General features: G+C 45.3%; 1 protein-coding gene across 1 annotated transcript in view; it reads left to right on the top strand.

Annotated features, from left to right (window-relative positions):
- Positions 1-3,281: 3,281 nt before the first annotated feature.
- Positions 3,282-15,189, top strand: part of LOC139386524 (F-actin-uncapping protein LRRC16A-like) — a 202,334-nt gene continuing 190,426 nt past the window's right edge. The window contains exon 1 of the mRNA XM_071132127.1: positions 3,282-3,612. Coding sequence (XP_070988228.1) covers positions 3,573-3,612 — 40 coding nt within the window. The 5' untranslated portion in view covers positions 3,282-3,572. The remainder of the gene's footprint in view (positions 3,613-15,189) is intronic.

Below are 15,189 nucleotides of genomic sequence, written 5' to 3' on the forward strand. Positions count from 1 at the left end.
AGACTAATTGCGGATAGCAATAGGAGGAAGTGTCTGGTAAACGAGATCAGGGTGAATCCATATTAAAAACAACGTAAACAGGACGTGCTGACTGGACTCCTGTCCTGTGGTAATGACTCAGTGATTTAAGATTGAAGTCAAGGTGATGGGTAGTGATGAACTTTATGCTCCATCCTGCTCACTGCATCACAAAGTCCTCATGGAGAAATGCAGCCCAGACTGTCAGTGGTGAAAGCATGTGTTCATGGTCTCTGTGCAAACTGTCTTGACCCTTTATGTGAGGTTTTAATGGCTCAGGACCAATTCAACTGAGGTGACACATAGAAACATTGATCCTCAATATCACCTCTGCCTCCTCATCCCCTCCTCCCCCATCTCCACCACCACTATCCTCTTCCTCCTCCTCCACCACCAACATCGTCTTCCTCCTCCTCCACCACCACCATCATCTTCCTCCTCCTCTTCCTCCTCCACCACCACCATCCTCTTCCTCCTCCACCACCCCCATCCTCTTCCTCATCCACCACCACCATCCTCTTCCTCCTCATCTTCCTCCCCCCATCTCCACCACCACCATCCTCTTCCTCATCCACCACCAACATCGTCTTCCTCCTCCTCTTCCTCCACCACCACCATCCTCTTCCTCCTCCTCCACCACCACCATCCTCTTCCTCCTCCACCACCCCATCCTCTTCCTCATCAACCACCACCATCTTCTTCCTCCTCCTCTTCCTCCCCCTCCTCCACCACCACCATCCACCGTCCTCTTCCTCCTCCTCCCCCTCTCCTCCTCCATCACAATCCTCTTCCTCATCCTCTTCCTCCCCCCTCCTCCACCACCACTATCCCCTTCCTCCTCCACCACCAACATCGTCTACCTCCTCCTCCTCATCCACCACCACCATCCTCTTCCTCCTCATCTTCCTCCCCCCATCTCCACCACCACCATCCTCTTCCTCATCCACCACCAGCATCATCTTCCTCCTCCTCCACCACCACCATCCTCTTCCTCCTCCTCCTCCACCATCCTCTTCCTCCTCCACCACCCCACCCTCTTCCTCATCAACCACCACCATCTTCTTCTTCCTCCTCCTCTTCCTCCCCCTCCTCCACCACCACCATCCACCATCCTCTTCCTCCTCCTCCCCCTCTCCTCCTCCATCACAATCCTCTTCCTCCTCCTCTTCCTCCCCCTCCTCCACCACCACCATCCTCTTCCTCCCCCTCTCCATCACAATCCTCTTCCTCCCTCCTCATCCACCACCACCATCCTCTTCCTCTTCCTCCGCTCCTCCTCCACCACCACAATCATCAACATCCTCCTCTTCCTCCCCCCTCCTCCACCACCACAATCATCTTCCTCCTCCTCTTCCTCATCCCAATCAGCTTCATAATCATTCTCTTCATGATCCTCCTCCTCCGTTTCCTCCTCAATATCCTGCTCTTCATTACCATCGTCATCAACATTACCTTCCCCATCAACATCAACATTACTTTCCACATCAACATCAACATTACCTTCCTCATCAACATTACCTTCCCCATCAACATTACCTTCCCCATCAACATTACCTTCCCCATTAAACATGAACATTACCTTCCCCAACAACATCAACATTACCTTCCCTCATCAACATCAACATTACCTCCCCCATCAACATCAACATCACCCCCCCATCAACATCCACATTACCTTCCCCATCAACATCAACATTACTTTCCCCATCAACATCAACATTACCTTCCCCATCAACATTACCTTCCCCATCAACATTACCTTCCCCATTCAACATCAACATTACCTCCCCCATCAACATCAACATCACCCCCCCATCAACATCAACATTACCTTCCCCATCAACATCAACATTACCTTCCCCATCAACATCAACATTACCTTCCCCATCAACATCAACATTACTTTCCCCATCAACCTCAACATTACCTTCCCCATCAACATTACCTTCCCCATCAACATCAACATTACATTCCCCATCAACATTACCTTCCCCATTCAACATCAACATCACCTTTCCCATCAACATCAACATTACCTTCCCCATCAACATTACCTTCTCCATCAACATCAACATTACCTTCCCCATCAACATTACCTCCCCCATCAACATTACCTTACCCATCAACATCAACATTACCTTCCCCATCAACATTATCTTCCCCATTCAACATCAACATTACCTACCCCATCAACCTCAACATTACCTTCCCCATCAACATTACCTTCCCCATCAACATCAACATTACCTTCCCCATCAACATCAACATTACCTTCCCCATCAACATCAACATTACCTTCCCCATCAACATCACCTTCCCCATCAACATCAACATTACCTTCCCCATCAACATCAACATTACTTTCCCCATCAACCTCAACATTACCTTCCCCATCAACATTACCTTCCCCATCAACATCAACATTACATTCCCCATCAACATTACCTTCCCCATTCAACATCAACATTACCTTTCCCATCAACATCAACATTACCTTCCCCATCAACATTACCTTCTCCATCAACATCAACATTACCTTCCCCATCAACATTACCTCCCCCATCAACATTACCTTACCCATCAACATCAACATTACCTTCCCCATCAACATTATCTTCCCCATTCAACATCAACATTACCTACCCCATCAACCTCAACATTACCTTCCCCATCAACATTACCTTCCCCATCAACATCAACATTACCTTCCCCATCAACATCATCATTATTTTTTCCTCCCCATCAACTTCATCACATTCATCTCCATCATCTTCACAATCATCAAATTCCTCCTCCTCTTCCTCATCATCATCATCATCTCTAGGCCAACCCTCCACTCCACTTCCACTTACCCCTTTATTCCTATAGCAGGTAATGTAAAGCAGGTAGCCTTGTACTTAAGAGTGTTGGGCCAGTAACTGAAAGGTCACTGGTTCGAATCCCCGATCCAAATATGTGGACAAAAATCTGTCAATGTGCCCTTGAGCAAGGCACTTCAACCTTATAATACAGCATTAACACACAGTACAACATGTAGCTTCACACAGCGCCAGCAGATGTCCCCTTCTCCTCGCTGCTGCTGCGTTCCTTGACCCGTCTACAGCCAGCCAGCCACGACGGCCCGGGCGTCGCAGGAGAGGAGGGGCTGGCGCATCACGGTCTGTAACGTACTACGAGGGCTCTGTGTGAGGGTGTGTGATTCTTCCGGTGGCGGTTCATTCTCGCGAGGTGAGCCCTGAATGGTGTCATCTACTAGCCGTTAATCAGCGGATTCTCTGAGGAAATCTGTTATTTTTAAATGTATGATTTTCCTATCCTGAGTTTTAGAAGCGGACAGGAAACGGAGGGACATGCGCCTAGGCAAATGTGGATACATCTTACCGAAAACGCGAGGGGAGGGAAACATGTAACCGGGCGTTCGGAGCGGCACCTGACACTTCGCGAGCAGGACTCTCTGTCTGTTGTATCCACCCGTTATTTTATTATTTGAATTATTGACACACAGTATTTTTGTGTTTTCCGTTGGATATTATCGTCGAGACAAGACTGCAAAAATGAGCGAGGAAGTATCGGAGGTCCCCAAAGAACTGCTGGGTAAGACATGTGAACACCGGTTTGTTACGGTAGCTACTAACGGCTAGTAAAGACAACCCGCTGTGTCTTATTGTGATCCAGGGAAACCCACGGGCTTGTAATGATGCGGGATTTTACTGTGTGGCAAAATGTAGTTACTGCTATTTCAGTAATAACCATCCAACAGAGAAACGCTGTATTCGCTGAATTCCATTGTTAGACTATCATTTAACATTTATCCAGACTGGCTGGGTTTAGCGACATAAAATCGTATAATAGCAGAAAAATCGTTTAGATAGAGAGACATCCCAGTGTAGTCTCAGTGAGATTGTCGTTCATCCCTTTTTAAATCGTGTCTTTATCCCAGTAAATCATTGTCCCGTTGTATTGGGCTACAGTATTATTAAACCCGTGAGTACATCTCTAACGGTTTGGAAACCTCAGGCATGGCGGAGTGTAGCTTCAGACGGTCTTTGGGTCTTTGTAGGTGTTTCTCTCTGGTAATCACCTTGTAAAACGTAGAATATCTGAGCTAATGTCACCTACGTGTAACATCAGTCAGGCAACTCATCTCGTTCAAACCTCATGGTCCACGTGTGTGTCTATGTTATTAGTCCCTAGCTACGACATCAGATGGACCTGCACCTGCTGGATGTAGAGGAGTTGATGTAAAGGACAACTCATTATACAGTGTAGTCCTAAAGCATGGTGTGTGTTCATTGGCCTTTATGCTATACAGTGTAGTCCTAAAGCACAGTGTGTGTTCATTGGCCTTCATGCTATACAGTGTAGTCCTAAAGCATGGCGTGTGTTCATTGGCCTTCATGCTATACAGTGTAGTCCTAAAGCACGGTGTGTGTTCATTGGCCTTCATGCTATACAGTGTAGTCCTAAAGCACAGTGTGTGTTCATTGGCCTTTATGCTATACAGTGTAGCCCTAAAGCATGGTGTGTGTTCATTGGCCTTCATGCTATACAGTGTAGTCCTAAAGCATGGTGTGTGTTCATTGGCCTTTATGCTATACAGTGTAGTCCTAAACCACGGTGTGTGTTCATTGGCCTTCATGCCATACCAGAGGAGTTACACTGTAACTAAAAGATAATTACCTAGCTGTGACCCTATAGGCATACAGTGTTCAATAATCACATCCAAATGTTATTTATCACATGTGCTGACTACAACAGGTGTAGGTAGACCTTACAGGGAAATGCTGAATACAGCAGGTATAGTAGACCGTACAGTGAAATGCTGAATACAACAGATGTAGTAGACCTTACAGTGAAATGCTGAATACAACAGGTGTAGGTAGACCTTACAGTGAAATGCTGAATACAACAGATGTAGTAGACCTTACAGGGAAATGCAGAATACAACAGGTGTAGTTGACCTTACAGTGAAATGCTGAATACAACAGGTGTAGTAGACCTTACAGTGAAATGCAGAATACAACAGGTGTAGTATACCTTACAGTGAAATGCTGAATACAACAGGTGTAGTAGACCTTACAGTGAAATGCTGAATACAACAGGTGTAGGTAGACCTTACAGTGAAATGCTGAATACAACAGGTGTAGGTAGACCTTACAGTGAAATGCTGAATACAACAGATGTAGTAGACCTTACAGTGAAATGCTGAATACAACAGGTGTAGTAGACCTTACAGTGAAATGCTGAATACAACAGGTGTAGTAGACCTTACAGTGAAATGCTGAATACAACAGGTGTAGTAGACCTCACAGTGAAATGCTGAATACAACAGATGTAGTAGACCTTACAGTGAAATGCTGAATACAACAGGTGTAGGTAGACCTTACAGTGAAATGCTGAATACAACAGATGTAGTAGACCTTACAGGGAAATGCAGAATACAACAGGTGTAGTTGACCTTACAGTGAAATGCTGAATACAACAGGTGTAGTAGACCTTACAGTGAAATGCAGAATACAACAGGTGTAGTATACCTTACAGTGAAATGCTGAATACAACAGGTGTAGTAGACCTTACAGTGAAATGCTGAATACAACAGGTGTAGGTAGACCTTACAGTGAAATGCTGAATACAACAGGTGTAGGTAGACCTTACAGTGAAATGCTGAATACAACAGGTGTAGTAGACCTTACAGTGAAATGCTGAATACAACAGGTGTAGTAGACCTTACAGTGAAATGCTGAATACAACAGGTGTAGTAGACCTTACAGTGAAATGCTGAATACAACAGGTGTAGTAGACCTTACAGTGAAATGCTGAATACAACAGGTGTAGTAGACCTTACAGTGAAATGCTGAATACAACAGGTGTAGTAGACCTTACAGTGAAATGCTGAATACAACAGATGTAGGTAGACCTTACAGTGAAATGCTGAATACAACAGATGAAGGTAGACCTTACAGTGAAATGCTGAATACAACAAGTGTAGTAGACCTTACAGGGAAATGCAGAATACGACAGGTGTAGGTAGACCTTACAGTGAAATGCTGAATACAACAGATGTAGTAGACCTTACAGTGAAATGCTGAATACAACAGGTGTAGTAGACCTTACAGTGAAATGCTGAATACAACAGGTGTAGTAGACCTTACAGTGAAATGCTGAATACAACAGGTGTAGTAGACCTCACAGTGAAATGCTGAATACAACAGATGTAGTAGACCTTACAGTGAAATGCTGAATACAACAGGTGTAGGTAGACCTTACAGTGAAATGCTGAATACAACAGATGTAGTAGACCTTACAGGGAAATGCAGAATACAACAGGTGTAGTTGACCTTACAGTGAAATGCTGAATACAACAGGTGTAGTAGACCTTACAGTGAAATGCAGAATACAACAGGTGTAGTATACCTTACAGTGAAATGCTGAATACAACAGGTGTAGTAGACCTTACAGTGAAATGCTGAATACAACAGGTGTAGGTAGACCTTACAGTGAAATGCTGAATACAACAGGTGTAGGTAGACCTTACAGTGAAATGCTGAATACAACAGGTGTAGTAGACCTTACAGTGAAATGCTGAATACAACAGGTGTAGTAGACCTTACAGTGAAATGCTGAATACAACAGGTGTAGTAGACCTTACAGTGAAATGCTGAATACAACAGGTGTAGTAGACCTTACAGTGAAATGCTGAATACAACAGGTGTAGTAGACCTTACAGTGAAATGCTGAATACAACAGGTGTAGTAGACCTTACAGTGAAATGCTGAATACAACAGATGTAGGTAGACCTTACAGTGAAATGCTGAATACAACAGATGAAGGTAGACCTTACAGTGAAATGCTGAATACAACAAGTGTAGTAGACCTTACAGGGAAATGCAGAATACGACAGGTGTAGTAGACCTTACAGTGAAATGCTGAATACAACAGGTGTAGTAGACCTTACAGTGAAATGCTGAATACAACAGGTGTAGTAGACCTTACAGTGAAATGCAGAATACAACAGGTGTAGTAGACCTTACAGTGAAATGCTGAATACAACAGGTGTAGTAGACCTTACAGTGAAATGCTGAATTACAACAGGTGTAGTAGACCTTACAGTGAAATGCTGAATACAACAGGTGTAGTAGACCTTACAGTGAAATGCTGAATACAACAGGTGTAGTAGACCTTACAGTGAAATGCTGAATACAACAGGTGTAGTAGACCTTACAGTGAAATGATGAATACAACAGGTGTAGTAGACCTTACAGTGAAATGCTGAATACAACAGGTGTAGTAGACCTTACAGGGAAATGCTGAATACAACAGGTGTAGTAGACCTCACAATGAAATGCTGAATACAACAGGTGTAGTAGACCTCACAATGAAATGCTGAATACAACAGGTGTAGTAGACCTTACAGTGAAATGCTGAATACAACAGGTGTAGTAGACCTTACAATGAAATGCTGAATACAACAGGTGTAGTAGACCTTACAGTGAAATGCTGACTGACAAGCCCTTAACCAACAATGCAGATTCAAGAAAAATACGTGATAAGAAAATATTCACTAAAATAAACTGAAGTAAAACATAAATAAAGAATTAAAAAATACAAATGAAAAGATAATAGAAAAATAACAAATAATTAAAGAGCGGGGGTCACCGGTTAGTCGAGGTAATTGAGGTAATATGTACATGAATGTAGAGTTAAAGTGACTATGCATAGATGATAAACAGAGAATAGGGGGGGGTCAATGCAAATAGTCTGGGTAGCCATTTGATTGGCTGTTCAGAAGTCTTATGGCTTGACGGTAGAAGCTGTTTAGAAGCCTCTTGGACCTGGACTTGGCTCTCCGGTAACATCTAAACAATGTAGGACTACAATGTAAATAAATATGTGATTGAATTGTATTGAAAGGAAGCTGCTCAAATCCTGACTCAAGTTACTAGTTTAGTTGCATGTAAGAGCAGATTACACCAAACCCCGTGGGTAAAGACCTCTCTGTTTCACAGTGATATGATAGGATTCAGCCTGCTGACTTTTACCCTCCCTGATAGGACACCAGATTACACCAAACCCCGTGGGTAAAGACCTCTCTGTTTCACAGTGATATGATAGGATTCAGCCTGCTGACTTTTACCCTCCCTGATAGGACACCAGATTACACCAAACCCCGTGGGTAAAGACCTCTCTGTTTCACAGTGGTATGATAGGGTTCGCATTGGTGACTTTTACCCTCCTGATAGGACACCAGATTACACCAAACCCCGTGGGTAAAGACCTCTCTGTTTCACAGTGATATGATAGGATTCAGCTTGGTGACTTTTGCCCTCCTGATAGGACACCAGATTACACCAAACCCCGTGGGTAAAGACCTCTCTGTTTCACAGTGGTATGATAGGATTCGGCTTGGTGGCTTTTACCCTCCTGATAGGACAGCAGACGTGTGTAGTTGACGTTAGACGTTTCTAGATTCCAGTATCATTGAGGTTGATCGACCAGCTCCTGATAAGCTCACACCCTGTCCTCGTGATGGAATTCTGTTTTGAAGCAGCACAGTAACACAAGCAGTTGTAAAAGCAGAACAGTATTGGGGCCAGTTCTCCCATCAGAACAATCAGGCATTGTGATGGTGTGACTGAGAGAATGAGGGCTGACATAACATCATGTGTTGTGACATCACAGTCAACGGCAATAGAATAGAACAGGGGAGTGACGGCAGAATGAGGATCTCATTTCTTCTAGGAGCTGTTGTAACACAGAGTAGCATGGAGCAGTCAGCACGGAACAGTCAGTCAGCACGGAGCAGTCAGTCAGCACGGAACAGTCAGTCAGCACGAAGCAGTCAGTCAGCACGGAACAGCCAGTCAGCCAGCACGGAGCAGTCAGTCAGCACGGAGCAGTCAGTCAGCACGGAGCAGTCAGTCAGCACGGAGCAGCCAGTCAGCACGGAGCAGCCAGTCAGCACGGAGCAGCCAGTCAGCACGGAGCAGCCAGTCAGCACGGAGCAGCCAGTCAGCACGGAACAGTCAGTCAGCACGGAGCAGTCAGTCAGTCAGCACAGAACAGTCAGCACGGAGCAGTCAGTCAGCACGGAGCAGCCAGTCAGCACGGAGCAGCCAGTCAGCACGGAGCAGCCAGTCAGCACGGAGCAGCCAGTCAGCACGGAGCAGCCAGTCAGCACGGAGCAGCCAGTCAGCACGGAGCAGTCAGTCAGCACGGAGCAGTCAGTCAGCACGGAGCAGTCAGTCAGCACGGAGCAGTCGGTCAGCACGGAGCAGTCGGTCAGCACGGAACAGTCGGTCAGCACGGAGCAGTCAGCACGGAGCAGTCAGTCAGCACGGAACAGTCAGTCAGCATGGAGCAGCCAGCACGGAGCAGTCAGTCAGCACGGAGCAGTCGGTCAGCACGGAACAGTCGGTCAGCACGGAGCAGTCAGCACGGAGCAGTCAGTCAGCACGGAACAGTCAGTCAGCATGGAGCAGCCAGCACGGAGCAGTCGGTCAGCACGGAGCAGTCGGTCAGCACGGAGCAGTCGGTCAGCACGGAGCAGTCGGTCAGCACGGAGCAGTCGGTCAGCACGGAGCAGTCAGTCAGCACGGAACAGTCAGTCAGCATGGAGCAGCCAGCACGGAGCAGTCAGTCAGCATGGAACAGTCAGTCAGCATGGAGCAGCCAGCACGGAGCAGTCAGTCAGCATGGAACAGTCAGTCAGCATGGAACAGTCAGTCAGCATGGAGCAGCCAGTCAGCACGGAGCAGCCAGTCAGCACGGAGCAGCCTGTCAGCACGGAGCAGTCAGTCAGCACGGAGCAGTCGGTCAGCACGGAACAGTCGGTCAGCACGGAGCAGTCAGCATGGAGCAGTCAGTCAGCATGGAACAGCCAGTCAGCACGGAGCAGCCAGCACAGAGCAGTCAGTCAGCACGGAACAGTCAGTCAGCACGGAGCAGTCAGTCAGCATGGAGCAGTCAGCCAGAACAGAGCAGTCAGTCAGCACGGAGCTGTCAGTCAGCATGGAGCAGTCTGCACGGAGCAGTCAGTCAGCACGGAGCAGTCAGTCGGCACGGAGCAGTCAGTCGGCACGGAGCAGTCAGTCGGCACGGAGCAGTCAGTCGGCACGGAGCAGTCAGTCGGCACGGAGCAGTCAGTCGGCACGGAGCAGTCAGTCAGCACGGAGCAGTCAGTCAGCACAGAACAGTCAGCATGAGAATTCTCTGTCAGAACACACCAGGAAGAGAAAGTAGCTGCATTGTCTGAGAGATGCTCATTGTTCTGTTCTCTCTCTCTCACACACACGCACGGATGCACACACACACAACCAAGAGGATGCTCTCATAGCTCTCACCTGGATTGTGTGTGTGTGTGTGTGTGTGTGTGTGTGTGTGTGAGAAAGAGAGGGGGGTGAGAGAGAGAGAGAGCGAAAGGGGGGATGAGAGAGCAAGTGAAAGAGCAACAGCGAGAGGAGAACACTGATTTGCCTGAACAACTTTCTCTTTGTCTGACGACTCCGAGGCTTGTCAGCCAATCACAAGCTGGCACAAGGCCAAGCACCAGGGTGAAAGGGTTACATCTAGGGAAGTTTACAGATCATGGCTCCTAATTGATTGTTACAACAACAGAACAACACCTGTGTTCCCAGAGAGGGTTTGACCCAGGCCCAGTCACAGTGAAGGAGTTAGCTAATGTTCGAGCAGTCACACAGTCACAGCCAGAACAGTTATACCAAACTCCCCCATACAGACCAGACTCCAGAATTAGGAGTACAGTGTGAAGAGAGGGGGTAGAGACAGAGCGAAAGCAACAGAGAGAAAGAGAGAGAGAGAGACAGAGCGAATGCTACAGAGAGAGAGACAAAACGAGAGCTACAGAGAGAGTGAAAGAGAGACAGAGACAGAGAGAGAGAGAGAGACAGAGACAGAGAGACAGAGAGAGAGAGAGAGAGAGAGACAGAGACAGAGAGAGAGAGAGAGAGAGAGAGAGAGAGAGAGAGAGAGAGAGAGAGAGAGAGAGAGAGAGAGAGAGAGAGAGAGAGAGAGAGAGAGAGAGAGAGAGAGAGAGAGAGAGAGAGAGAGAGAGAGAGAGAGAGAGAGAGAGAGAGAGAGTTTATTTCGCTTTTGTTTATTATCTATTTCACTTCCTTTGGCAATGTAAACATATGTTTCCCATGCCAATAAAGACATTGAATTAGAGAGAGAGAGAGAGAGAGAGAGAGAGAGAGAGAGAGAGAGAGAGAGAGAGAGAGAGAGAGAGAGAGAGAGAGAGAGAGAGAGAGAGAGAGAGAGAGAGAGAGAGAGAGAGAGAGAGAGAGAGAGAGAGAGACCAAATTGACTCTGCACGCAGAATTCTGCAAAAATGTCCTCCATGTACAACGTAGAACACCAAATAATGCCTGCAGAGCAGAATTAGGCCGATACCCACTAATTATCAAAATCCAGAAAAGAGCCATTAAATTCTATAACCACAGGAAGCGATTCCCAAACCTTCCATAACAAAGCCATCACCTACAGAGAGATGAACCTGGAGAAGAGTCCCCTAAGCAAGCTGGTCCTGGGGCTCTGTTCACAAACACAAACACACCCTACAGAGCCCCAGGACAACAGCACAATTAGACCCAACCAAATCATGAGAAAACAAAAAGATAATTACTTGACACATTGGAAAGCATTAACAAAAAAACAGAGCAAACTAGAATGCTATTTGGCCCTAAACAGAGAGTACACAGCGGCAGAAGACCTGACCACTGTGACTGACCCAAAATTAAGGAAAGCTTTGACTATGTACAGACTCAGTGAGCATAGCCTTGCTATTGAGAAAGGCCACCGTAGGCAGACATGGCTCTCAAGAGAAGACAGGCTATGTGCTCACTGCCCACAAAATGAGGTGGAAACTGAGCTGCACTTCCTAACCTCCTGCCCAATGTATGACCATATTAGAGAGACATATTTCCCTCAGATTACACAGATCCACAAAGAATTCAAAAACAAATCCAATTTTGAAAAACTCCCATATCTACTGGGTGAAATTCCACAGTGTGTCATCACAGCAGCAAGATTTGTGACCTGTTGCCACGAGAAAAGGGCAACCAGTGAAGAACACACACCATTGTAAATACAACCCATATTTATACTTATTTATTTTATCTTGTGTCCTTTAACCATTTGTACATGTTTAAAACACTGCATACAGTGCCTTGCGAAAGTATTCTGCCCCCTTGAACTTTGCGACCTTTAGCCACATTTCAGGCTTCAAACATAAAGATATAAAACTGTATTTTTTTGTGAAGAATCAACAACAGGTGGGACACAATCATGAAGTGGAACGACATTTATTGGATATTTCAAACTTTTTTAACAAATCAAAAACTGAAAAATTGAGCGTGCAAAATTATTCAGCCCCCTTAAGTTAATACTTTGTAGCGCCACCTTTTGCTGCGATTACAGCTGTAAGTCGCTTGGGGTATGTCTCTATCAGTTTTGCACATCGAGAGACTGAAATTGTTTCCCATTCCTCCTTGCAAAACAGCTCGAGCTCAGTGAGGTTGGATGGAGAGCATTTGTGAACAGCAGTTTTCAGTTCTTTCCACAGATTCTCGATTGGATTCAGGTCTGGACTTTGACTTGGCCATTCTAACGCCTGGATATGTTTATTTTTGAACCATTCCATTGTAGATTTTGCTTTATGTTTTGGATCATTGTCTTGTTGGAAGACAAATCTCCGTCCCAGTCTCAGGTCTGTTGCAGACTCCATCAGGTTTTCTTCCAGAATGGTCCTGTATTTGGCTCCATCCATCTTCCCATCACTTTTAACCATCTTCCCTGTCCCTGCTGAAGAAAAGCAGGCCCAAACCATGATGCTGCCACCATGTTTGACAGTGGGGATGGTGTGTTCAGGGTGATGAGCTGTGTTGCTTTTACGCCAAACATAACGTTTTGCATTGTTGCCAAAAAGTTCAATTTTGGTTTCATCTGACCAGAGCACCTTCTTCCACATGTTTGGTGTGTCTCCCAGGTGGCTTGTGGCAAACTTTAAACGACACTTTTTATGGATATCTTTAAGAAATGGCTTTCTTCTTGCCACTCTTCCATAAAGGCCAGATTTGTGCAATATACGACTGATTGTTGTCCTATGGACAGAGTCTCCCACCTCAGCTGTAGATCTCTGCAGTTCATCCAGAGTGATCATGGGCCTCTTGGCTGCATCTCTGATCAGTCTTCTCCTTGTATGAGCTGAAAGTTTAGAGGGACGGCCAGGTCTTGGTAGATTTGCAGTGGTCTGATACTCCTTCCATTTCAATATTATCGCTTGCACAGTGCTCCTTGAGATGTTTAAAGTTTTTGATTTGTTAAAAAAGTTTGAAATATCCAATAAATGTCGTTCCACTTCATGATTGTGTCCCACTTGTTGTTGATTCTTCACAAAAAAAGACAGTTTTATATCTTTATGTTTGAAGCCTGAAATGTGGCAAAAGGTCGCAAAGTTCCAGGGGGCCGAATACGTTCGCAAGGCACTGTATATATAGAGAGAGAGAAAGAGAGGGAGGGATATATATATATTTATAAATATATAGAGAGAGAGGTAGGGATATATATTTATATACAGTGGGGCAAAAAAGTATTTAGTCAGCCACCAATTGTGCAAGTTCTCCCACTTAAAAAGATGAGCGAGGGAGGCCTGTAATTTTCATCCTAGGTACACTTCAACTACGACAGACAAAATGAGAAAAAAAATCCAGAAAATCACATTGTAGGATTTTTAATGAATTTATTTGGAAATTATGGTGGAAAATAAGTATTTGGTCAATAACAAAAGTTTCTCAATACTTTGTTATTTACCCTTTGTTGGCAATGACAGAGGTCAAACGTTTTCTGTAAGTCTTCACAAGGTTTTCACACACTGTTGCTGGTATTTTGGCCCATTCCTCCATGCAGATCTCCTCTAGAGCAGTGATGTTTTGGGGCTGTTTCTGGGCAACACGGACTTTCAACTCCCTCCAAAGATTTTCTATGGGGTTGAGATCTGGAGACTGGCTAGGCCACTCCAGGACCTTGAAATGCTTCTTACGAAGCCACTCCTTCATTGCCCGGGCGGTGTGTTTGGCATCATTGTCATGCTGAAAGACCCAGCCACATTTCATCTTAAATGCCCTTGCTGATGGTAGGCTTTGTTACTTTGGTCCCAGCTCTCTGCAGGTCATTCACTAGGTCCCCCCGTGTGGTTCTGGGATTTTTGCTCACCGTTCTTGTGATCATTTTGACCCCACAGGGTGAGATCTTGCGTGGAGCCCCAGATTGAGGGAGATTATCAGTGGTCTTGTATGTCTTCCATTTCATAATAATTGCTCCCACAGTTGATTTCTTCAAACCAAGCTGCTTACCTATTGCAGATTCAGTCTTCCCAGCCTGGTGCAGGTCTACAATTTTATTTCTGGTGTCCTTTGACAGCTCGTTGGTCTTGGCCATAGTGGAGTTTGGAGTGTGACTGTTTGAGGTGGTGGACAGGTGTCTTTTATACTGATAACAAGGTCAAACAGGTGCCATTAATACAGGTAACGATTGGAGGACAGAGAAGCCTCTTAAAGAAGAAGTTACAGGTCTGTGAGAGCCAGAAATCTTGCTTGTTTGTAGCTGACCAAATACTTATTTTCCACCATAATTTGCAAATAAATTCATAAAAAATCCTACAATGTGATTTTCTGGATTTTTTCCCCTCATTTTGTCTGTCATAGTTGAAGTGTACCTATGATGAAAGGCCTCTCTCATCTCTTTAAGTGGGAGAACTTGCACAATTGGTTGCTGACTAAATACTTTTTTTGCCCCACTGTATATATATAGAGAGAGACAGAGAGAGAGAGAGAGAGACAGAGAGAGAGAGAGACAGAGAGAGAGAGAGAGAGAGAGAGGCAGAGAGAGAGAGATGACCCAGTTCCTCTATAAGCCAATTCTCATTGGATGAGCTTCCAGAGGGTGTGAAGAATCAATTTGTACAGCAGAAGCTGAAGTAAATATGACTGGTGACAAGGCTTAAATCTCCGCCAAGCAGATGGGGGTTCAAAGCTAATAAAACATCATTATTTAGACCTTTTTAAAACATGACTTTCTTCCACTGTGGTTTGTGTGAATTATGGATTTAATTCATTTTTTTATTGTTGGTTTAAATGTTTTTTTTTAATGAAAGCA

This window comes from Oncorhynchus clarkii, chromosome 3, assembly GCF_045791955.1.
Source record: "Oncorhynchus clarkii lewisi isolate Uvic-CL-2024 chromosome 3, UVic_Ocla_1.0, whole genome shotgun sequence".
NCBI classification, from domain to species: Eukaryota; Metazoa; Chordata; class Actinopteri; order Salmoniformes; family Salmonidae; genus Oncorhynchus; species Oncorhynchus clarkii.